This window comes from Pleurodeles waltl, chromosome 9, assembly GCF_031143425.1.
Source record: "Pleurodeles waltl isolate 20211129_DDA chromosome 9, aPleWal1.hap1.20221129, whole genome shotgun sequence".
Lineage (NCBI taxonomy): Eukaryota > Metazoa > Chordata > Amphibia > Caudata > Salamandridae > Pleurodeles > Pleurodeles waltl.
In genome coordinates, this window is record NC_090448.1 from 716,622,838 (window position 1) to 716,649,186 (window position 26,349).

At 43.9% G+C, this 26,349-nt stretch overlaps 1 protein-coding gene across 1 annotated transcript in view; it reads left to right on the forward strand.

Annotated features, from left to right (window-relative positions):
* Positions 1–509: 509 nt before the first annotated feature.
* The window catches only part of ACTN3 (actinin alpha 3), a 174,800-nt gene continuing 148,960 nt past the window's right edge, over positions 510–26,349 (forward strand). Inside the window, exon 1 of the mRNA XM_069207832.1 lies at positions 510–827. Within this exon, the coding sequence (XP_069063933.1) occupies positions 696–827 (132 nt within the window). The 5' untranslated portion in view covers positions 510–695. The remainder of the gene's footprint in view (positions 828–26,349) is intronic.

Consider the following 26,349-nt stretch of genomic DNA (forward strand, 5'->3'; position numbering starts at 1 on the left):
GTTCCTTTCGAAGTGACTGGCGCAGAGAGGACTAAGAAGCTACGGTGCATTTTTCCCAAGTTGAGCTATTCATAGGTTCTGAGAACAGCGAGGCTGCTCTGATAAATATGTTCCCAGGGAGTCGGACTATGACGTATTTAAGGGTCCGTGACCACATGTTTAACTTTTATGCATGACTAGAAAACGTACTTGCATTCAGAGAATTGAATCTTCCAACAGGTAGGTTGGCGTTCCACGTGTGTGGTAAAGCCTCTTGGCTCACCACTGTTTGGGGGTTAAGTGTCGGATCCCCGCCTTGGAAGTGTCACTGGGGAAAGGCCCAGCTGTCGCAAATCTAGGCCCTTGCTCGATGCAGGTGGTGGGGGTAGTGACACCCTTCGCCCCCCCCCCTAGCAGTTGGAAATATCCCTCTAGGATTGGCCTCCGGGGCTTGACGGCCCCTCCCTTTCTCCATTCCAGGGTGGAACCTGATCCGGATCTGGAGGGTGGCTAATACTTATTGAGGACCGGTCACGTGGACCACTTTTGACCAGGAGCTCTGCGCGGGGCGAGCAGCAGCCAGGACACAGGGTCCCGTCTCGACGAGTTGCCCGGGGCTTCCAGAGAGAGAGGGCGTGGGCGAGAGCAGATAGATATTTTTAAGCTAAAGGGGGTAAGGGAAATTTAAGTGAAACAGAGGGAGAGGAAGCCAGAGCATGAAAATGACTGCCGTCGAAAGCCACGTACAGTACAACCACTCATATGTAGAGGAGACATACATGACCCAGGAAGATGACTGGGACAGGGACCTGCTCCTGGACCCAGCCTGGGAGAAGCAGCAAAGGAAGGTAAGACGATCCCGACAGAGAACCGCACATTGAAGGCCGCTTATTGTCGTTCCTTCTCAGGCATCCCTTGCGCGCGTCGAATGTCCTAATATGAATAAGGATAACGCGTAGTTCTCACACCTTACATGTTGCTGTTTTGTAGCACTGTAAATAGCAGATGTTAGAATAATGCATCTCATCTATACTTTATCGACCTACGAAGGATGAATGCCGCGCCGGCTCCCTCCGGAATTCGAACCGGTCACCTTGAGGTGCTGCATAGATCGCAGCAACTCGGTGGATTTTTGAAGGACAATAAGCAGTGGCCCCTGCCAAAATCGCTGCAGCAGACGCGCAACACTTTAAGTGATCTTTATTATTTCATGTGATTATTTTACAGCTTGAAGACAGCACTTATTAAAGTGAGGTAGGCATAACATATAGACGTCAACCCTCCAGCGTGTCAGTACCCTGAGACTGGTAGAATAGCTTTTTCAGGGACCTCATAGCCCACAAGTCCTTACCGATCTGCCGTCTAGGTGAACGCGTGGTTGGCCGAACTGATGTGGTTTAGTGGCTGAAGGTCTTTGAGATTTTCAATTGCACTTGTTTTTCGCAAACGTTGACATGTTTAGGTGTGGCCCAGTTAAGTAATGGTTTTCACTCCCTTTTGGTCCTGGCTCCCCGCCCCCTCCCCCGCGGACCAGCTGACCCTCAAGTAACTGACACCAGCTGGTGCCACCAGGCCGTTAAAAGTCACATTTAGGTCTGGGATTCCAAACTGAGACCTTGTCCATGTGCCATTTTAGGCACGGTGTCACCAGAGACCTGTGCAGATGGGAGGGGCGGTGAGAGATCACATTTCTGGTTCCAAAAAGGGAACCCGAGATTCTCCAAACCGGCTATGGAAATAGAGCGTGGGTCAAAATCCCTGTCACATTGCGGGAGTGGCCCACTGAAGGCATATTCAAAAGCGGGCAAATGGTTAAAAACTGAATAATTTGTAAGAACTCGATAGCTGTTCTTTGTTGAATTTTCCAGGCGGTGACAGGGGTATCGGAGCAGGTGCTAGAAGTGACTTCAGACTGCCTGGGGAGTGCTTGGGAATTCAGATCGCTAAATATAACCTTGGCGGACCATTCCAGAGGGCGGGGAGGGAGATATCGCTGCACACCCCTGCCATGGAGTCATCGCGCCACGGGGCTTGATTGCAACTGGCTACAGCTTCGGTAGCTGTACATTTTCTATTTAACACGGATTGTACCAATCTCTTTATGGGTTACAAAAAGCAGGGTCTGTTCTCTAAAGTTGCTCATAGTAGGAGAGCAATGTGGCACCCATTTTGCTGCAGAGAAGTCATGTATATATTGCTGTAGTGTTCGGCAGTTTCACTTTCCAAATGGCGCTGAATTGCACCAAGGAGTTAAGCACCGTCCTACAAGTGGTGAGGGTGTGTGCATTTTGGGTTTATTTTTGTTGCAGTCATTACTGTTTCGTGCAACAAATAAAGTACAAACATTGGGTTTCATGCATCAAGACAGCGCTAATTACTGATGCAAAAAGGAATGGTGTAAAATCGCAGAGGCTTACATTGTGTAATATGATGTGGTAAGTAGCACTGTTCGAAACATCAGAGGTGTTTATGCAATTTATGCACATGTACAAAACCATTTAGTGGACGCAAACCCTGCGCTTTACACACTCTTAAGCTTTGAGACTGCAAAATTGCGTTTTGCTGTCTACTAAACCTATTTTGCAATTCTGTAAAATATGTCCACATCTTAAAATGGGTTTACCAATTCGTTTCACATTGCAATTGGGGAGGGAGATAAAAGGGATGTTCCCTCGTAATTGGGATTTGCAATGAGATGTTTTAATGGTTTGTGGCCACAGTTGCAAACCGTTGAAAACTTACGGGGTCCTCAAAAGTGGGGGTGACCTAGTTGCAGAGGGTAAGCTGGGCCGGTCAGATAGCATTCCCCTTTGGAATTGAGTTGGCCGGCCTCCAGGGGGGCAGGCAGCGGTCTAAATGACCACTCCCTGCCCCCCCTGATGTGTTCCCAAATGGGAAAGATGTTTTTTTTTTTTTTTTTAATCAGCACTGGATCATTTAAGCAGCTCCACTGCTGTAAAAAAGCGATGTACCTTGCAGGTTATCATCCCTGGCTTTGTACCCAGTCACATGATATCGCGTCTCCTAACCTAATTAGTATTTTTACTTAGGCTGGTCTTTCTGTGGCCTTCTGCAACTGCGAACTGGAATTTTGCGATCCTACCTAAAAGTACATAACTCTTATCGCAAAAATCGGAGGCAGGTCACAAATAGTAATACAAAATTGACAATTACTATTTGCAACGTTTCTATTTGCACTTCAAGCCCCTAGTTTGTGCTGCTTTCAAATACCTGTCCCAGTGTATGTTGTCACCAGCAATCTAGTCATTTTACTGGTAACTGCTCGAGTTACAAATGAAAGTATATGGGTTGAGAGATTAAACAGTGTCTATATTGCATGCCTGCAAACTCAAGAGTTTGTTCGAAGTTTCCAAGGCTCAATCTTCTTGTTTGATTAAAATGTTCTCGTGGTCCACCAATTTACTAGTAGTATATCTACCTAGTATTGCATTTTTGCCCAGGGAAGTACATGTATTTTGTCTACATTCAACTAGAAAGCGTGTGTTGACCGGGTAAATTCATGTTCTTTGCAGGTAGGTGCATAATGTGAGCTGTTGGCTAGCGTTATTAGGCAGTGGTGGAACGCAAAATGATGGCCCTTTCCTGCAGAATATGATAAGGCCCATATGCCTGCTCACCCATATCGCACAGATATTGGCCTTGGGCTGAATGGTGGTCCGATGAAGCTTAAGGGCCACCCTTAAGGGTTTGGCCCCCTGCTCACAGGGGCCTACGTTATGACCCTGTTACAAGGGTGAATATCAGAACACCTCCTCCTCTTCCATCCGGAGTTTCTCTCTAGTCAGCCTTCTCGCCTGCTTGGCACTATCTCACTAACTGTGTGGCTTGATTTGTAACACTTTGGCCCTGATTATGAATGGACCAGGAAAGTGTGATGTGTGTACCACACCCCAAATACTGACACAACAGAGGGAGAGTATTTTCAAGGTTACATACATACCCCCTTTCCTCAGTTTTCCTCTGCAAAATTAGATTTACATACAGTTTGGTGTTTATTCACACTGATATCTGTATGCATTGGCACCCCACATGGTTTATCTGTAAATTTCACAAAGAGAACATTTTGAGGGTGCAGTGGCTACCTTAGTACTTTGAATTTCAGTCCTTCGATAAGTAGGAATTTGCACAGTGGTCGAAATTTACAAGTTAACCCATAATAAGGTACTTTGCTCTGCCCTATCCCTATCAGTACAGACGTCCATGACATCTGCTACCTTCCCTCTCATTTTCCCTCCTGCCTTTTCTGCCCCCTTCTTTCTCCTGCTCTCTGCCTTTTCACCAATCCATAGCGTACTACACTATCTGCGAAGCACTACAGCTTTCTTGAGCACTACTCCATCCACAGGGCTCATTTTTTCTTGCAACCTCCTTTCCTCTCCCCTTGTCCCTCTTTACTATCTCTCCTTTATCCCTTCCTCACTTGGAAGTGACATTAGGGTGGTATAAAGCTCTTTCCGCATAACAAACACAAAATAAAACAGCTCGATCATCCCAGGCTGCACCCATACACTTTAACGACAAATCACACACGGACAAATACTACTGAAAGCTGCATTTCTTTTACCATCTGTACACTGATGGTCTCATTTACGAAGCCCTTGCGCCACTGGAGTGTCACTTTTAGTGACACTTAGGTGGAGCAATGCCCTGCGCCATATTTACATGCAGCCTTAAACCATTCTTTGTGGCTTAACACCTCCTTGTAAATACCACCCCTTTACACGGATCCCTTGCATGAAAGGGGCGTGCAGTGAATGTTACTGTGGGCATTCCACTGCAACATCCACTGCATTTTGACGCTGCCCCAGATTTACAAGAAATCGTAAAGCAGAGGCAGCACCAAAAACTAACATCACCCCAGGGCTGGGGTTAGCATGGCGCAACGAGGAGAAATACTTATATTTCTCCTCGTTTTTCCTTTTCTATGTGCCTTCTGTAGCACACATAGAAGTAACAAATGTCCATTATTGATTCTTTATGTGCAAGAAGGGTCACCTTCCTGCACATAAAAAAATCATTCCCTGCAATGTAGGCACCCTTGCATTATGGTGCAAGGGTGCCTGCGTTGGCGCTAGGGAGCTAAATTTAGCACCAGCGCTAAGGAAACACGGGGTGCTGTATTGCTGTAAATACAGTGCGTCCCTGTGTTTCTGAAATGACACAGGGTGGCGTTTCGCCACTTTGTAGTAAAATGAGGCTGTGAATTGTCAGTCTTTGTCCTGTAAATGTTGAGGTTTTTCATGGGGTTCGCTATAAGGGAGTTGGAGGCAGGGTGACATGTTTCATGGCTCTACCCCCCAGAGTATGGGTTACCCACAACCAGTTAGAAATGATACAGTAGTGGCCTGAACACTGGCTCACACCCTGACCAAATGTTCCAAAAAAACGTTTTAACTCCAAAGTTTTGGAAGAAAAATGTGGTTGTCACCCTGAGACAGTACAAAGTGAAACCACATCCAGCTTTCCAATTTTGGGCATTTTTTAAGATCCTTCAAGATAAACACACCGAACGGTAACGATTTTACAAGAAGCACCAATTACTTGTGCACAGGCACCACGTGTATTTTTCTCTGCAGAATTTCTCTGTACTTTTTTGCCGAACTGAAAGTTGATCTCGATTACAAACAAGCATTGGCAAAACCAGTAGGCCTTGCCTACGTGAGATCTAGTTGCTTTGTAAATGTTCTTTTCAGCCATATTGTACAGCAGCGCTGGCCTCAGTGCAGCATGGCTGAAAGTAAAAAAAAGCGCTATGACGCAGTCAACCCTGGCTGTTTTATAGGGTCTTTTTTTGTTTACTTTATGTTGCAACATGGTTAAGAAACATTGGCAAAGCCAATAGATCTCACACAGGCAAGAAATGTTGGCTTTGCCAATGCTTGTTCCACACTGCAGTGATCCACTCTTTATAGGGTGTTATGTTTTTTCAATGCTCAGTGGAATGGACGAATTGCAGCTGGAAAGAGCATGCTACATGCGCACCACCAGGGTCTCTTGAAAGCAAGGCTCCTGCTAAGCAAAATGGGTCTTTTAAATAAAACTCATTTTAACTGTAAATAACGTGCTGCTCATATAGTTTAACAAACATCTGCAATGCAATGGGTCACGCACTTACTTGAGTTAGAGCTATTAGCGTTGTAACTGGACTTTTCATGCCACATAAATTGGAAATGAAAAGTAAAACAGTTGACATAAGTGAGCTAATTCAAAGCACCATGGCAGCCATGAGCTCGAAGGAGAGACACAAAAAGAAGTTTGCTCACAGTCAAACGTGTCTGCCGTTGTGCAGTTATCCGCGTAACAGGGTCAGTCTGGTAGGCAGTAACAAAACCACCCCAAGGAGGGACAAGTGTAAAGTATTTACCAATTATGATAAAGGATTTTTTAAAGGCAAGTCCACGAACAAGTGAAAATGATGGGCATGCGGTGGGTGTGGCTAAAAGCCCACAATACTTATGACAGGTCAAAGTGCTTGCACGCTCGACCTAAAAATGGTTAGAAAGACAAGCAGCTGAAACAAGTTGCAGGAGTTCACAAAAAGAAACAGGGGGATGATTGACCACTTGCTAATGCCTGGGAAATTGTAAAATAGAATTTGTGTAAACAAGCCCCTCGGAAGACAGCAACTGACATTAGACCTCAGTGTTTGAATGCATAGCAAATGTGTGAAAATAAGAGCAAGGCTGAATGGCCTAGTGACCGAAAACAAGTTCGTAGAAGAATACAGTGAACACAGCAATTGCGTGGGGAGATACGAACACAAGTTGGACAGCCTTAAACAAATAAAGCCATCAAATGAAAAGCCAGAAAACGTGTGACAAAGCCAATGGCAAGCAACGGGCAGAACACATTCTCAAGCCAACTTTCTCAAATTCCACAAGCTGTCTTTCGCAAACCAGACAGCTGCGCTATAAGGTAGGCTGCAACCTAAAAATGAATTGTTGTATTTACACAGCGCCTACTGCCACTGGACAGGCGTTAAAATCGCTGAAAATATGCACATAGGATTCTCACAACAGTAAACACAGCGCTGGAACACATTAACGACCGCCTTATCCTTACAAGCGAAGCAGGAGAAAATGTCAACGTGTTACTATGAAGTGTATGCTAACACTATCTTGCAGTTTTACAGTGCAGTAAGTAACGTGTTACTGTTGTTAACCACAGCAGTGCTTTTTCAGTGGTAGGGAAGTCTCAGTTGACTTGCCCTGTAAGTCGAAGCAGTGACCTACAAGGTGCAATCAAACTTCTGTAGAAGGCACATAAACCCACTGAAGTATCTTACCTGCCCTCAGGAAATATTGCTTTCTCTGGTCAGAATGACGTTAAGAAATTCCCTTCGCTTAACGAAGATTATGTTCAAGTACCACGTAGCCAGCAGTGACTGGTAACTACTCACTGTGAATCCTTTTCCAGGACATTGACACATTTACACATTTATCACAGTCTACCTGACAGACATCTTGAGAACCATTTCGAAAAGATGAATGTTCCACTTCTCTCACAACCTATGAATGGGATCAAGTCTTTAAAAAAACATGGATCTGCCACACTGTGCACTTACACACGTAAAACAATATCTATTTTAACAATTTTAAAATGTGTGTAAAATCTCGTCACCACCTGAACGTTTTCTCAACTCATTTTCTGGGTCCTAAGAATCACAAGTAGCTGCCATAGTCACCCATGAGGACAATTAATACCTGAACTAATATATTAGATTATTACAATGAAGTAACGCACTCAGATTATATCGCCCCAAAACATTGCTGTCTCATTGAGAGGCAATATGGATATTCATTGATACGTTCCTCAGTGGAACACTAGATTTCATTGAGGCGCAGGGGATGAGTTGAGGTTAGACTGCCCAGAGATGAAAATCTAATTTGTGTGATGAAGTTGTTGCCTGAATCAGCAAAACATTCTGCGAATATAGGTTGTCGATAGCATCCCACAAAATGAAGTTGCAAAAGATCCAACGAACTAACGATTCAAGCACTGAAGTTGTCTACAGCAATATTCAGTGAGTGGAATAACCATTATTTAAATGTATTTATTTGTACATTATTAGCAGACAAAGTGATACAACTGCAAAATTATCTACAGGGAGTGCAGAATTATTAGGCAAGTTGTATTTTTGAGGATTAATTTTATTATTGAACAACAACCATGTTCTCAATGAACCCAAAAAACTCATTAATATCAAAGCTGAATATTTTTGGAAGTAGTTTTTAGTTTGTTTTTAGTTTTAGCTATGTTAGGGGGATATCTGTGTGTGCAGGTGACTATTACTGTGCATATTATTAGGCCCCTTAACAAAAAACAAATATATACCCATTTCAATTATTTATTATTACCAGTGAAACCAATATAACAACTCAACATTCACAAATATACATTTCTGACATTCAAAAACAAAACAAAAACAAATCAGTGACCAATATAGCCACCTTTCTTTGCAAGGACACTCAAAAGCCTGCCATCCATGGATTCTGTCAGTGTTTTGATCTGTTCACCATCAACATTGCGTGCAGCAGCAACCACAGCCTCCCAGACACTGTTCAGAGAGGTGTACTGTTTTCCCTCCTTGTAAATCTCACATTTGATGATGGACCACAGGTTCTCAATGGGGTTCAGATCAGGTGAACAAGGAGGCCATGTCATTAGATTTCCTTCTTTTATACCCTTTCTTGCCAGCCACGCTGTGGAGTACTTGGACGCGTGTGATGGAGCATTGTCCTGCATGAAAATCATGTTTTTCTTGAAGGATGCAGACTTCTTCCTGTACCACTGCTTGAAGAAGGTGTCTACCAGGAACTGGCAGTAGGACTGGGAGTTGAGCTTGACTCCATCCTCAACCCGAAAAGGCCCCACAAGCTCATCTTTGATGATACCAGCCCAAACCAGTACTCCACCTCCACCTTGCTGGCGTCTGAGTCGGACTGGAGCTCTCTGCCCTTTACCAATCCAGCCACGGGCCCATCCATCTGGCCCATCAAGACTCACTCTCATTTCATCAGTCCATAAAACCTTAGAAAATCAGTCTTGAGATATTTATTGGCCCAGTCTTGACGTTTCAGCTTGTGTGTCTTGTTCAGTGGTGGTCGTCTTTCAGCCTTTCTTACCTTGGCCATGTCTCTGAGTATTGCACACCTTGTGCTTTTGGGCACTCCAGTGATGTTGCAGCTCTGAAATATGGCCAAACTGGTGGCAAGTGGCATCGTGGCAGCTGCACGCTTGACTTTTCTCAGTTCATGGGCAGTTATTTTGCGCCTTGGTTTTTCCACACGCTTCTTGCGACCCTGTTGACTATTTTGAATGAAACGCTTGATTGTTCGATGATCACGCTTCAGAAGCTTTGCAATTTTAAGAGTGCTGCATCCCTCTGCAAGATATCTCACTATTTTTGACTTTTCTGAGCCTGTCAAGTCCTTCTTTTGACCCATTTTGCCAAAGGAAAGGAAGTTGCCTAATAATTATGCACACCTGATATAGGGTGTTGATGTCATTAGACCACACCCCTTCTCATTACAGAGATGCACATCACCTAATATGCTTAATTGGTAGTAGGCTTTCGAGCCTATACAGCTTGGAGTAAGACAACATGCATAAAGAGGATGATGTGGTCAAAATACGCATTTGCCTAATAATTCTGCACTCCCTGTATTTAAACACACACCGATAAGCAGGGCCTGAATGGCCCCCAAAAGCAATTATTTTCAGAAATGCTACTGCCAGCCTTATAATGCACTGAGTATGTGAACTACTCGCACGTTTTAGGAGACTTGGGGACAGGGCTGGCCCCCCACCAAGAAAATGTGAAAAACACTTCTTGTTTGATGGGATATTTTAACAAGCATTTGCAATGCAATGGGTCTCGCATTTGCTCGAGTTAGAGCTATTGGCATTGTAAATTCCTAAGTGGACTTTTCTTGCCTCATACCTTGAAAATGTAAAGTAAAACAGTTGACATAAGCAAGTCAATTCAAAGCGCCATGGCTGTCATGAGTGAGATCGCGAACGAGCGACACAAAAGGAAAAACGTTCACTCTCAGTCAAACATATTTGCAAAACTGTAATTATCTATGTTACAGAGTTGATGGCCAAGGTGGTAACAAAAATGCCCCAAGGTGTGTTTTTCAAAGCAAATACAGTACGTCAGTAATTGCTTTTGAAAAGAAGTAACGTTATACGTTAACACCTTTTTAAAATTTGGACATTGCTCTGTTTGGGCTCTGTACACTGCTATTTAAAGCACGTCAACTTTTGCCTGACTTAAAAAGCTGATAAACACATTTGGGCTGGGTGGAATGGTGAAAGAGACTGACAGTGGTGGTAGGGGGTATTGTTTTCACAAGAATGAACTGCAGGCAGAGTGTGGGTTAAAAACATTGGAGGGTTTAGGGGAATTCACACGATGGAGAGCGAGGAGCGAATGACCCAAAAGAGAGAGTGGGTGAGGGTGAGATATGGTGAGAGAATGCAAAGGCTTGCACTCTCTGAGTGCATGACAAAAAATAAACACAAAATTGAATGAGCCAATTCAAAGCGCCACGGCCGCCATGAGCGTGAGCGCGAATGAGAGGCACCAAAAGACAAGGAGCTGGGGGCAGGAGGTTACTTAAAGAAGAGCCAAAACAAAAGAAAGCAAGGGCGAGCTGACACTGGAAACACCCCCCCTCTGCTATGTGTCTTATGTTTGCAGAGGGAGGTGGGATGGGGTGGGAGACTCGCTGGAGGAAATGCATGAAGACGCCTGGCCTCCACATTTACATGAATGGTTTTGATGACAAGCGCTTTGTTTGACAGTTGTTGGGAGCCCATTCTTTACAGATTGAGTGCTTATGGTGAGAGAGGGAGGGTTTAGGAGTGGGAGTGGGTGTGGGAGCATGAATGCCAGGTGTTAAAGGTGATTGCAGTGCCATGTGTTCTGCAGGGGATGAAAGAGACCGACAAGCAGGGGGGAGGAGGAGGAGGAGACCCCCCAGCCCAAGGAGAGGGATGAGTGGAACTACCAGGGGAGGCTGAGAGAGCAGGGGGCGGAGACCCCAGACATTTTGAAAAATAAAACACAAAAAAGTGTTTTTTTAAATATGCAGCACAGCAATAGAGAATAACCATTTTAGATAAACAAACTGCAACACAAAGTTTACTCCCCATGTGCTCCCGGGGCAAGCAATTCCCTGTAGAAGCCACTTAAACAAGAGAAAGAGAGTGAGTTGGGCCTGGAAAAGCCCTCCCCTCCTCTGCTGTTGATTTTATGTTCGCAGAGGGAGCTGGGGTGGGGAAGGGACTTGCCAGAAGAAGCGTGGCTACTCTGGAACACACACCCACAGTGTAAGATGAACAGGCAAAAACAAAAAAAACAATGTCCACTACAGAAGAGATAAGCAGGACATAGCGTAATTATACAGTGCTTGGTCCCTGCTCCCCAACAGAACAAGCATTTACAATGCAATGTGTCTTGCATTTCGTCACGTTAGAGCTATTAGCATTGTAAACTCCTAACCGGCCTTTTCTTGCCACATTAATTGGGGAAAAAAAACAAGCACGATCGCTCTGTATACAACCCAGCCTGATTGCGCTGCGAAATAAAGAGAAAAAGTAGTCCAGAAACCATACGGAAAACACAGAGCCTCACATGTTTCCAGTAGTTCGTCAGCGCGCTCGAGGAGGGCTAAACACCAGAAAAGGCATGATGTATGCCTGCCTTTCACCAATGAAAGCAAGTGGACTTTAAAAGGCAAGCCCACGAACCAATGAAAGTGGCTGATGTAACATGGGCGTGGTTAGAAGCCCAAAGAGAGATTACAGCAGGATTGGAGCACTTTCAATCAATCAATCAATCAAACAGTCAATCAGTCATTTGTAGAGTTCACTACTCACCCGCTAAGGTCTCAAGGCACTGGGGGGGGGAGCTACTGCTCAAACAGCCAGGTCTTGAGGTGTTTCCTGAAGGTCAGAAGGTCCTGGGTCTGTCGTAGGTGGACGGGGAGGGAGTTCCAGGTCTTGGCGGCGAGGTGGGAGAATGATCTGCTGCCAGCTGTAGTTCGGTGGATGCGAGGAACGGTGGTGAGGAGGAGGTTGGCGGAGTGGAGTTGACGGTTGAGAGTGTAGAAGGTGAGTCGCTCGTTGAGGTAAGCAGGGCCGTTATTGTGGAGTGCTTTGTGAGCGTGGGTGAGGAGCTTGTAGGTGATCTTCTTATTGACAGGGAGCCAATGTAGATCTCTCATGTGGGCTGAGATGTGGTTGCGGCGTGGGTTGTCGAGAATGAGGTGTGCGGAAGCGTTCTGTATATGTTGCAGTTTTTTCTGGAGCTTGGCCGTGGTTCCCGTGTAGAGAGCATTGCCGTACTCCAGTCTGCTGCTGACGAGGGCCTGGGTGACCGTCCTTCTGGTTTCGGTGGGGATCCACCTTAAGATCTCATGGAGCATGCAGAGGGTGTTGAAGCAGGAAGATGAGACGGCGTTGACTTGCTGGGTCATGGTGAGTGATGAGTCCAGGTGAATCCTAGGTTGCGTGCGTGGTTGGTGGGCGTCGGTGCAGTTCCTAGGGTGGCCAGCCACCAGGAGTCATCTTTGCTTTGCGCTCAACCCTAAAAAGGCAGAACAAAGAGGCACCACTGACCACTAGCAAGCAAGGATTTTTAAAGGACAGTGCAACCAACAAATGAAATCGCTTTGAACCCACAGTATAAGTATACTTAAAAGTATAGGGGAGGTTGAACGTCTATCCTCGACCTAAAAGGCATTGCCTAAAACGTTGGCAGGCTGTTCTTAAGAAAAACTACCAGTTGATGTCAGTACACGTCAGGGTGCTGGTTTCGTACCAGGGCATGTCCAAAATATATATGAGTGTTGCTGAAATATTCCAGGCTGTTAACAATTCTGTTTTAGGGTTCTACTGATATAGTCTATGGTATTAATAAGACAATTATAACCATTATGCCAGTGTACTAAGGGAGGGTCGTGGGACATGGGGCTTTGAGGATTTATGCTCAGATAAAGTGTTATGCAAAATCATTGTCTCCTTCACTCTAGTCACTCTCCCCCAGTCACGGCTCACGTGAGGGAAAGGGGCAGGGCGGCACGTAGCAGGGACAAAAAATAGAATTTAAAAAACTTACCTTTTTCGCCGGGCAGCGCTGCTCTGATCCGCTCCAATCTGCTCCCGTCCTCCACTGCAGGCACAGGCTCTCAACCTGCCCTGTGTCCAATCCTAAAGGTGCTTTCATGCTGCTGCCGGCCAAAAATACATGCGCGCTAAAGGGCTCTATCCCTGTCACGCCTATGGCCCCACTCCTTTTACAGTAAAACTATAATAAATTATGTTTATTATGGTTTTACTGTAAAAGTTTTGCAGCTGCTGCTGCTGGCGGTGGGTGGAGCAGGGGACGCTCCTATGCCATAGCAGAGGAGCGCCCCTGCTCTCCACATGAAACTACTTGTCTCCTCCCTCAAACACTGAATACCGCTTTTACACCAGTGACTTTAAGCTCTATTTGAACATTTCTTACTTCCGGAGACGTTGAAATTGCTGCTCAAGTACTGGCTGACATCAAGTCCTGGACGATGATATACAACCTTAAACACACCTGACTTTAAAACATAGTTTTCCACCACACTGCACCACATCTGTCCACGTCTGGGTCAACTCGTGTTCTGTAATCTAGTGCCATCCTGCTGTGAAGAAATGTGTCATAGAGGAAAGCGCATTCAAGGCTTTACAATGGAAAGTTACTACTTGTAGGAATCCCCAATCTGTTAGCTACCTCTTCTCAAAGCAGCATTAAATGAAGCAGCTTGGCTAGCTACTGGCTGAAGAAAGTTTGATCATATTACACCAACCTGATCACAATGAACGAACTCTCCACTGAGTCAAGAACTATCTATAAACTAGTAAGCTTTATCCATAAGTCACCCCACTTTAGCTCTGTTCATCGTATCTTGTTCAGAACTAGCTATTTCAGATATCGGGTCCAACTTTGGAGCACAGACTCTCTCCTTAAAATCCTATCAATCAGACAGACAGACAGACATTAAAGCAATCCTCATCTTGGACTTCCTCGAAGGTCTGAAACTTCATCCCACCACCCATTAAAATGATAGCTTCCCATGTTACCTTTCAAATGAATTGCAATGTCTCCTATTTCAATGCCGCTTCAGACCTTGGGGAACACCAATTACCACAAGTCCTTCATTTCTGGAAAGTCTATAATTCCAATTGAGACTGAGATCTCACAATATTATATTCCTTATCTGATGCCCCACAACTTATTTAGCTTTTACTTCCAGTTTATTCATAACACTCATTGAAGCACAATGCAACCTATATTTATTGCGTGCTATTCTGGTCTCACTAATCTTGTTTTCTTACTTACTTGTTTTGCATGTAGTCTTTTTCTTGCAACCCACAACTGGTTACCTGTGAAGTGATCTTTCCCACCCTAAGTCTCGGCATGCTTTAGAAAACTGATCATCCCATATGGCTCTCGGCATTTGGCAGACAACTGCCAAAGGATGTCAGTTGAGGGAGGTGGGTGATGTTTTAGCTAATTACATAATAGGAAGATGTCAAAGGTTATGGTAAGAAGGCTCAGTAGGGGTTTGCTAACTGTAGACAGTTACAGTATTGAGCTTTGTCATTACCAATGCGTTTATCAGGGGCTTTGAATGGGAGGGAGTGGCAGGTCATTGTGATGTTTAACAGTTGGAGTGTGTCTGTGGTGCTGGAGTTTGTGAGAAAATATTATACCTGTCTGATCATGGAGTACATCTTGGTATCCCGGTTTAAGAGAGGGAGCCAAGCTATCAGGGGAAGGAGGTTGGAGAAGCATAGGGATGCAGGAGAGGAACAAGGTTTCATTTTTAAGGAGTTCAGCATTAAACAATGGCGTACCATCTGAAGTGTTATGGCACTTAGAGAATCAGACTTGTTTGTAGAAGGGCCATGAGGGTGAGGAGGAAGAAAAGGATCTTATCTATCATCATACATGATGAGAGAAATCAAAGAAGGATATTCTGACATCACGGGACATAATGTCCAAAGGAGGACATTACGTTAGCAACGACTTCTCCTAGAGGTCCCTGAATCAGTGGAGACCAACATCATGAAGCAAGAGTCCTCTTGTTTGCCCCCCTGACTGCAGAATTCATCAGAGGATGCAAGTAAGCCCTGAAAGCTCATCTACTTAGAGGAGGTCTATTTACTGAGTCCAAGACACATGGGGGGTCATTCTAACCCTGGCGGTAAAAACCGGCAGGGCGAATGACCGCGGTAGCACCGCCAACAGGCTGGCGGTGCACCGCTGGGCATTCTGACCGCGGCGGTTCAGCCGCGGCCAGAAACGGAAAGTCGGCGGTGTACCGCCGACTTTCCGCTGCCCTTGAGAATCCTCCATGGCGGCGGAGCGCGCTCCGCCGCCATGGGGATTCTGACACCCCCTACCGCCATCCTGTTCCTGGCGGGTCTCCCGCCAGGAACAGGATGGCGCTAGGGGGTGCCGCGGGGCCCCTGGAGGCCCCTGCAGTGCCCATGCCAATGGCATGGGCACTGCAGGGGCCCCCATAAGAGGGCCCCAAAAGGAATTTCAGTGTCTGCCTAGCAGACACTAAAATTTGCGACGGGTGCTACTGCACCCGTCGCACTCCAGCAACTCCGCCGGCTCCATTCGGAGCCGGCTTCATCGTTGCTGGGTCTTTCCCGCTGTGCTGGCGGGCGGCCTTTTGGTGGTCGCCCGCCAGCACAGCGGGAAAGCCAGAATGGCCGCCGCGGTCTTGTGACCGCGGTGCGGTCATTTGGCGGTAACCGCATGGCGGGCGGCGACAGCCGCCCGCCGCGGTTAGAATCACCGCCATGGCCTCTAACATGAAAATGTTTTTTAACCTGAACTTAGCCTTCGTTTTATTAATTGTTTTTAAAATATATTTTTTTATTTTCCAGTTGACTAATAAACTGCTTTGAAGGGTGCAAAATGGGTGCCCACCTTGATGCAGACTCAAAGAGAGACATACACCTCCGCATCATAGACTCTAAAGCAATCCTTTGTCTTGTCAGACTTCCAGCTTCCAGCAAACTGTTAAGAGATAGGAGACAACAGCGGTTTCCACCGACATACACCCGCACTACAACCCGTGGCATATGCCCTTGTATGGCATCAATGTCGATGAACCATCTGGTTTCCTCCCCTGGGGCCTCAAGCGAATAGTACTTAAGCCAACTGCCCCAAATCCTGTAAACTTTTCAGAGACAGCCCAACTAGTGTATGTGACTTTCTCTGCCGCCATGTAAATGACCATGCTCAGTCTCCACTCCTTTATTAAAGGCATATCTCATGCCCCTCAGTGTAATGCTGTATCTCCTTTGCTACCACCAAACGTAGGCTGCTGCACAGTAACTTCAATCATGGAACATCTACCTCACTGGGGATCCTCAGAAGAACAAATTTGGGTTTATGTGAGATAGTCACCTCCAGGATGGCTCTAAGCTCTGCTATGATCTCCTCACAGTACCCTTGGATTGGTGAGCAATCCCATATGGTGTGTAAAGTATTTTCAGTGGCTTCGCTGCAACACAGACAGATCGAGGATGCCTCTCTCCTCATGGTATGCAGCTTCTGTCTGTCATAGTAGACTCTGGATAATATCTTAAACGTAATCAAGTGCAGTCATAATTTATTTGCCACCTCCCTCGTGTGCATCAGGGGCGCCTCCTAGTCAGTGACCTCCATTTCTCCTACGCCACGTTCCCACCTCTCTCTCTCAACCTACCTAAGGTATCAGGCATGTTATTGTTCAATGTCCTGTATGTGGGAAGAACTGCTCCTTTCCCCAGTTCAGCCATTAATAGCATTTCTTCCAGGGGTGCATATTCTGGGGTCTCTTCCCCTTTTAGCCCTTCTGCTTGCTAGGCATGTCGTAGTTGGGCATACTGCAAAAATTGGTTGTGATGTATGTTATATTGCCACTGTAGTGAAGAGAATTGCATAATGTCCCCGCTTTTTTATTTAAACAGATGTTATTGACATTTTCAACACAGAAGATACAACTGCATTTATGAACAATGCAAGTACTGGTTATTCAGTAGTAAAATGAAAAGATAATTGAACAACTACAGTTACCAATAGTGAATCAGACCTAATAAACAGACCATTCCAGGATGCAATTGCCAAACTGCGGTCTTAACCATTCCCTCCCACCTTAACCCTCCCCCCGAATCAGTGGATTAATAGCAATGGTATTGATAGGGTAACAAGGGTACAGCAGTTCTGATCAATGGAGTGTCCTCTGCATGCAGCGCCATTATCCCCAGACAGTTACGGATAGCTCCTCCCCTATACGTCCATGTCCCTTGAGTTGGCAAGTATTAGCGCCCGTGACTGCACGACCTCCATTCACCCCACTCCCCTGCGTTCTTCCCTACACAATATGGCCCCCTCACACTCGGCCCAGTTCCACAGTTCACACTGCCAGGGAAGCAATCCCGGCCCCCTGGGAGCTTTACAGTTTCTAGTTATCTGTTGCTTAGCGAGTATAAGCCCCAGGTCCTGAAACCTACTGGTCACCTTGTTTTTGAAGGTGTGGAGAAACCAATGCAGCAGGCAGTGGGTTGGGGTGGTGGGGACCATCTTTTCCGTGATCACAGCCAGAACACCATTGACCTTCATCCAGAACAGGGTCATAACTGGCTATGACCATATCATGTGTAAGAAGGTGGCCCCTACAACCTTACACCGGGTACACAGCACCTCTGTTGTATCAAGGTATCTATTGATTCTCTTTGGGGTCAGATATGCCCTGTATAAAATATAGAAACTGGTAAGTTTAAATCTTGCACTTCTGGAGACCCTAGGGGATCTCTCCATTATGACCTCCCACGTCTTTTCCAGAAGAAGGATCCCCAGGTCTGCCTCCCACTTGACCCTCAGTCCATCGAGGGGCCAGAGCATCTCGGTTTGCATAGAACGATAAAGGCAGGTGATCCCCTTAAACGTCCCTGCCGCCTGAAGGACATATGAACAACAGAGATTGGAGTGGGGTTTTGCATCCCCCATTCTCCATAAAGTCCCCGCTTTCCAGTAGGACTCCCACCTTGGATATACCAATAAGATCCCTTGCACCAATGCCCTGCAGCTTCACAATTCTTTAAGCAATGTGCCCTCCCATAACGGTGTTTTCCTTGTGATTTTGTAGGCCTAGCCCATACAACCATTGGCCTTGCCTCAGGCTGCTATAGGCACTTGGGTTTGCCGGAGCAACCTATGGGTCCCCTCCTGCCCATAGAGGTAACACATATGTAATCTCATCTCCAGGATTGCCCGTTCCATCTGGAAGGCAGAGTTTTCCTGAGGGGTGAATATCCAGTCATTGATGTTGATTATGTGTGCGGTCCAGTAGTAGGCCTCCAAGTTTGGAAGTGCTGTTCCTTTGCTGTAGGGGTTGCACTGCAGCATTTTTATGGCAATTCTGTGGTGCCCCCAATCCCAGAGCAGGGACCATACACCCCTCTCCAGGCTGTTAAGCACCTCCTGTGGAACACGATAATAGGTGTTCTGTAAGATGTACAGCAGCTTGGGAAGCATGATCATTTTAAAGATGGCTGCCGACCCCATGAGGGTAAGAGGCAGCCTTCTCCACCGCTCTGCACTTTCTTGAAAATTGTGGACCACTCTTCCCTTTCTGTGAAGACAGAGTTCTGTTTTTGCTATCATGAAAATCCCCAGGTACTTAAACAGGTCCCTTTGTTTCATTATTGGTTAATATTGAACATGACATATGAATAGTTAGAATGTATAGCGCTCTAGCGTTCTGTAGGGAGAGCACCCTCCATGAATACTGAAAAGATATAAATTCATTAATGTAGGGAGGTACAGTAGAGGGTGAACAGGAGGGTTGATCTTAGGACTCCTGGTATGCCTACTGGTAGATTGGATGGCAACAAACTAGAAGATTGCCAGGAAACAGGAAAAAAAGCAGTTGGAGAGGTAGGAAGAGATCTTCTCCACTGCCTTGCACAGAACACCAGCAAGGGTTAGACGCATTTTAGAGCACTGAAGCGCGCTGTATGCGTAAGGGAGGTCTAGGAAAAAGAAAATGGATGAGAGGTTATTGGAATGGGCAGATGTAAAAATGTTAGCTATGCACGTGAGGGATGAAAGTATAATTTGTGAATGCCCAATACTATTAGATTTAGATTTTTAAATGGAGTTCAATGAGTAAAGACAGTGTGTTTCCATAGCCAAGCCAATCTACCAGTCTGCCAATCTGCCACTGCATGCCTTTGACAGCTATGATAAACTGGAATAGAAACGAAAAAAGTAAATAGTACAAATGTCTGTTACCTTTAACTTAGATAGATACTTGGATACAGAGTGTCATTTGGAGACTTTTTAGTTCCAAAAATGTTGCAAAAACAACATTCCTCCTGCTCTTCTTCTCAATGGAATGTACTGAAGAAAAGTTGGAGAATCAGACGTATTGACCATATTGAAAATACTGTTCTATCCAACGTTAGAATTCATCCAGAAATATCTCTTTGTTAAGCATTTCTTTGAGACGAGAACTCAATGTTGCGAATTCCCAAATTAGAAACTCAACATGTGGTTTGCATGTGTTTGCTTACGTGTGTATTTTAGGATTAGGATATCAATTTATGCAGCACAACGTACACCATAACGTTTCTTGGTGATATTCTGTAAAAAGCTAATTATAGTAGAAAGTGATCCTAAGTGAATATTGATCGGTTAAGATAATTTTTAAAGCAAGAGTGACCAAAAGATTATTTTATGATGTTGATGTATATGCTGCTATGTGAGCAGCACAGTATCCACGTTTTAGGGCACAGGATCTGGACACCTGTGCTAAAATTTCTGCTCTGAATGTAAGGTGGGCTTATGTCATGCAAATTTAGTGTCCATAAACTCAGGTATGGGGTAATAAACTGTTTAATTGTCCATAGACAGTACTTTAAAATCAATTCTCTTGCAAAAGAGCTGCCATTGCAGATGTCTTAATATAGACATAATCTGTCACATGTTCTGAGACCACATTAATAAAGGGTTCTGCATTCTGAATTAGTTATAGCCAGGATATAAGATATTGAGGAACAGAGAAAAAAACAGCATTTCCTAAATCAATTATGAAAAGGAATAAGAAAATCTTGTTCTAGGTTAGAACTGATCCCCTGATGTTGATTTCCAATAACCATTTAATGACAAGGTAATGGTCAACAGAGTACAAGGATGCCTGGGTCTCCAGCATCAAAAACTGAGACCACCACATTTTAAGTACTGTGGCCTAAATGGAAACCTGGCTGCTGGGGATCTAATGAAGTGCTAATCTCTACATATTCTTGCAATTTGGAAAAACATGTTTTTCCAACAACGCGGACTAGTAAGGAAGAAGAAATATGGGGCAGAAGTTGTTAGAATACATCTGTTAGGCTTTTTTTGTAGTATTGGCCTAAATATGCCTTTTTTGCAAGAATGATGTGGTGCCAGTCCAGTTTTAAGTGAAGATTTGAATACTGCTAAACTTTCTTTAGCTGAGAGGAATTCATTTTCACATAAACTTTGTCAGACAGATATCCTGGGGAAAACCCGAGTGATGGATACAGTTTGTCACCTCAAAGAGCACAGATTTAGTAACTAGTAGAAATTTAGTGAAGGAGGAGTTAATACTCTTTTTTCAGAGTCACATTAATGGTACAAGAGGTCAGTGCAGTAGCCTCTGTCTCAATGTCCTTCCTAATTCCACTTATGTTTTAGAGAAAAGTGTTGCCAGCCTTTCACATAGTTGAACGTGGGAATGATTTCAGTTTTGTTTGTCTTGGATACTTGTAACTTAGTCACAGGTTTAAAGCGTTATTTCATCGTACTGGGAGCACAAAATAATTTGAGAAATATGTTTGCATAGCTTGGTGTGATTATAATACTGCCTCACGTTTGCATTATATTTCATTTTTAGTTATTGGTTGTCATAGGATCTGTGCCATTTTCATTCTAACTGGCATAATTTACTGATAGCCTATTTAGAGGAAATTTAGAGATTGTCTTCTTTGGAAGCTGCTTTAATTTATGTTGTACAGGTGAGGCTTTGTCAAATACACAAATAAGTAAATAGTTTCAAATAGTCAAAGTGCTGTCAGGGTCTGTTTCTAGTTGGGCAGACATCAGATCTCTAAATTCATATTGAACCCCATTAGCTGAAAAAAAAAATTCCATGGATGAGCTTTAGTGTCAATTTTTCTTTCTATATTCTTCACTGGATTCAAATGTTTGAAGGTAAAGAGTACACCAGTGTGGTCGATTCATCGAATAATACTAGGACAGCAACCTTGGTGAAATGTTCAGAGATTAGTTTTAGGACAAATGGCTGTAAAGTACCTAGGAAATTGAGAGAATGCCCTTCTGGATATGCCAACCTTAAATTTAAGGACCTAGTAGAAACACAGATTCCTTCTACAGAAAAACAGATCTCATCTTTTTAAAGAAATCATACAGGGAATCTATCGTGGAATAGGTGGGTTGATAGACTACGTCAAACAGTGCATGGATATGACCATTGTCAATGTATAAAATAAGGTTATCACGATGAGAACATTTCAGAACTTTTGTCTTTTAAAAGCCATGCCATCACGATGTTTGTCTCTTCAGTAGGTGCATCTAGACTACCATTACTTTGGTTAGGTAGCCATGTCTCTGTAGGAAAGAGGTTAACAATGTTGTGCTGCTTTAATAGACTATACATTACAGCTTTTGCTGAACATTGGATAGCTTAGTTCGAACACCATAGAGTTTGTATACTTTGGTCTTATTAACTTCATCCGTTATTGTCTGGCTGTTAGCCATATTGTTTTAGATGTCAAGACATATATTTTCATTAACTAAAATGTATGTTCTTTCCTTGGAATGCTTCGAATGGAGTTGCTGGCTTGTACAACTTAAAATAATTTTATCTGAGGGTTTGATTGTTCAAACACATTTTTTCACAGGAGGGTCTAAAACATAATTGTCAGGATGAAACTTGGTGGATGGTGTATGGACAGATTGGCCAGAGAGGCTTGCCTTTGGCATCCCTTCAGCACAACAAATATGTATTTTCCCTGGGGTACGGTTGGCACATAGGAGGTGTCTGGGCCGCCTACAGGATTACTTGGGCACCCAGGTGCAAGAGGGAAGGAGCCTGAATTCTATAGTGTACAGCTTTGTTTTTTAGCAACTTGATTTAAAAAAAACTAACCTAAGAATTAGGGTTAAAAATAGATATTTTATGAAAGATACAGTGATATGAGTACTTTCATTCTTTGCGGTTCAGGCATGTTTCTGGAAGAGGCTGTTGTGGATTATGGTTCATACTTACCTAATTGTACAACATGAATTTCACAGACCATTCTTTATTTGCACCTTGTTGAGGAATAACATATGATGACTCTGTACTTTGTGTTCTCATCTCAAACAATACAACCATGCCATCCATCTTTGGCTATTCCTGTACTTAGATAAATACCGCTTCCTTGCTTTCAGGCAAAGAGAGGACAGTGGAACCACATGGCTTAACTAATCAATCAATGCCAAAACACTGTTAAAGTTGTCCCTCTTTTGATGAGAGACCAATGCAAACTCCTCTTTATGAAAGCTTAAACAATATATCCAACCTTATTACTTCTCGATGAAAGATGAAACAATATCCCCATCTTTATTAGAAAACCAATGTCCACACCAAAAGTTCCTATGAGAATGGAATGCCCGTTGCAGGAGTCAGTATGCTTGAGGTGTCCTGTGTCAGAAGGCCCTGTCAGATTAAAAGGCCTGCAGTAGACACTCTAATATGGCATGTATTTCTCAGCGTAGGAGAGCCAATGAGGTGAGATTGCCAATTGCAGAAGATCCAATTAACTTTTAGTGTCTATTGCAGAAGATTTGAGGATACTGATTTATACCTCATATAAAACACAGTTAAGCTGAGTTGATCATGGCAAAATATTTAATGAGATTGAGTTGGGATGTCAAGGCCGAAGAATCAAAGAAGCCGGGATGCCCACACTAGAAGCTTCAATTAGTTTGTGTTGCCAGTAGCAGAATATTCACCACGGTTGATTTGCTTCTTGTGGGTCATCTAAGGTTGAAGTCCTGCCAAGCCACCTCTATAAACCCCCTCTATAACAGTGACTGTCCAGGTTGATCCCAGGTTGTGTATGTAATGCAAAATAATATATTAAGGATGAATTAGCACTTCTCAAGCAAGGTCAGCATGGGACTAAGCAGAAGTTGAAAGAGCAAACTGTCTTAGGTCGGAAGTTTAAACATATCTCCGCAGATATACTTTTATATTAATGAGTAATATACATTCATTGAAGAAGGGCACTCCCTCTAAACTCACTGGGGGACGGAGCAAAATTGTTTGAATGTCATGATGCAGTTCATTTTGGGCAAAGAAAATAAATGAATGCAGTTGAATTAATGAATAAAATAACTTAAGTGGAGTTGTAAAATAAATTATTCGTTTTAAGATGTTGTAGGGGATTCTCACAAAGGTAATTTGTTTACATGATATTGTTTATTATGACAGATCAAAATTACAGCCTCCATTGAGGTAATTATGCTGAATTATAATAATTTGCTGTTTTGGGGATTTTTAAATACCTTCCTATGTAAGACCAAACTAACTGATGGCACTGATAAGCACAACATGGAATATCTGGAGTAAAACTGTTACTGACGATAAAGACCACAAAGACAATCTTTCTTTTACCTTCTGTCCTTATAGTTATGGGGGCACCAGTTATCAGTACCTCAAATCTGTATCCACTTTGGTCCCAGAAGCATTTGTGCCTCCTTAGCAGGCTTGTTCTAGGCTTCAATGTTCCCACTTTAGCAGCGTCAGCTGCAGATTACTTATTTTCACTCACGCTGTGGGTAGATCATTGGTCAGGTGGGTGCCATTGAGTCATTTCAAATTGTCACCCTTAATCTGCTAATCTGTAACGTTCGTTCACCTGCACACACTTACCATTATTATTAGGTCTGTACTCCTGTTTTCCTCTTACGTGCAATACGACTCTCTTGGGAGCTTCAGCTATCTATCTTTCTATCCATATGTCTGCCTGTCGGAGTGCCTGAACTTACTGGGCCACGTTTTTAGCATACTATAGATGCAACACATCCTTAGTATAACTCTAGGTGCATCATTCTATTGCTTTTATTCATACAACCCTCCATTGAGTATTGTTCCAATCTGTTGGGCTTACAAGGGAAGAGGGTGCAGGCTTGTCCCTGGGGCAGATCTCTCTTGTGCTACTCTGCTATCTTCAAGTACAATTTCTCAACTTCTCGAATGTGCTGGAACGTTCCACTCGAATACCCTCAAGCGCCCGGGTTCAGCCAGTCATCTATCAGTGCACCCCATAGTCAAACTGGAACACATTTCTTTCTACGATGTTGCATCTTCATTCCATCCTCAAAAAGATACACTGTTAGCTTCCTGCCAAGGCCTCCAGGCGCGTGAGTGGGTATGTTCTTAGCCTTCTAGGCAGTTTCGGTCTTTAAATTCTCCTATTCATAGTCGTGCATACCTTCAGGGTTTGTGGCCCCGCATACCCTTAATCACTATTTTACCGTGATCTGACACAGTTGCCTGTCCGCACTCTGTATGGTGACTTGAATTGGCAAGTGTATGTACTTTCTGCAAGATAAATAAACAATCATTCACTGAAGGTGATTTGACAACATTTATAATAATGAAAAAAGCAATCAGCCTGGCCATACAGAGCTGAATGGTTCTAGCTACCGGGATGGAGATAATTTAGATCTTCATGTGGGTTCCCAGGGACGTTCAAGGAAACAGCCAGGTTAAGCATCTATTGTGTGCCGAAACGAAATTGGAGGGGCTATTGCTGAGCACTATGGAATTTGCCTATAAGTACACATACATTTTCTGTGACCCGCTGCTGTGTCTCTATGCTTGATCCTTTCTGTTATGACCAGTTCCAGTTTTTTGTTTCCCAGATCCCCATTTCAGGCTCTTTTTTAAATAGACATGCTATAACATTTAAGAGTTACGAGAATGTCTTACGGGTTTTCCCATAACGAGTCCCGGTTTAGTAATGGGTGTCTGTTATTCATTAACTTGCCATACGTTAATGATAAATTAACTTGTTGTCAACTTGACCATTGGCCAAGAGGACCATTCTTCTGGTCCGCATTAGATGGAAAATCTTGTTGAGGATTTTATTAACACAACGCAATGCCTGACAAATCTTTCAAAGTACACAAATTAAACAAATTAACTGGACAGTGAAACTTAATACGAATTCATAATAGAAACAGGTTGGGCCAAAAAAGGAATAACAGCATGAAAGAGAGAACATCTCCTAAGTTACTATAATGACTGATAGCGAACAATATGAATTAAAAATGCTTCTGTTTTTGCCTGCATATTGCGAAGAAGGCAAATCCCTCCCTTTATGTTAGAATCACTGAGCTCTGCATTGGGGCAGAACTATAAAGTCCAGCTCGGCTGCAGATACATGTCCAATTTTACATTTTCTTGTTCTTCATTTCAGTGCATGGATCTGGTTTGACGCAACGTTGAAATGGGATCTTGGGAGCTTAGGAAGGCTCAAGCAAGCTGACTGCTGATGCCAAGCTCTATTATTCTTCATTTCCCTCCCATGGGGCAAGTAGTGATCACAAGACAGTGATAAATATCGCAAATCCTTTTCTTGCCATGATAGCCTGTATATTCCCTAAGAGTCAGAACTTTCAGGTGAACTCTCTCCTGACCCTCAAGCTCTTATGGATTCGGAGATTTAGGCATTTTTGCTGATTCCTACCTTCAGCAGGACCCAGAATGGAACAGTCAACTGGTGTAAGTTGTACTGTTTCGACTGAGGTCACCAGGAGTTGTCACTGAGGCCTATGGTGGCTATTGTTGTTGAAGGCAGCTGAGAGGTTCAAACGTATTAGGAGGTAGGGATCCTTCTTCTTCTTGGTCGGGTGGGTAGTGTCTACTATGTGTTTGGTGCTTTTTCAGTGCTGCAACATGATCTGAAGACTTATGGCAGTTGAGAAGACTACTGGTGGTTATATGTTCTTGGAGTCAGGTGCGGACTGTGGGCCTGATTTAGAGTTTGGCAGACAGGTTACTCTGTCACAAATGTGCCGGATATCCCGTCCACAGTATTACAATCTCAATAGGCTCTTATGGGATTGTAATACGGCAGACAGGATATCCATCACATTTGTGTAACCCGTCTGCCAAACTCTAAATCAGGCCCTATGTTTTATGTTTATCTTGCAAATGGAAGTTAGATGAGTGGTTGGATGGTGGTCTGTGCAGTCATCAGTGTTTA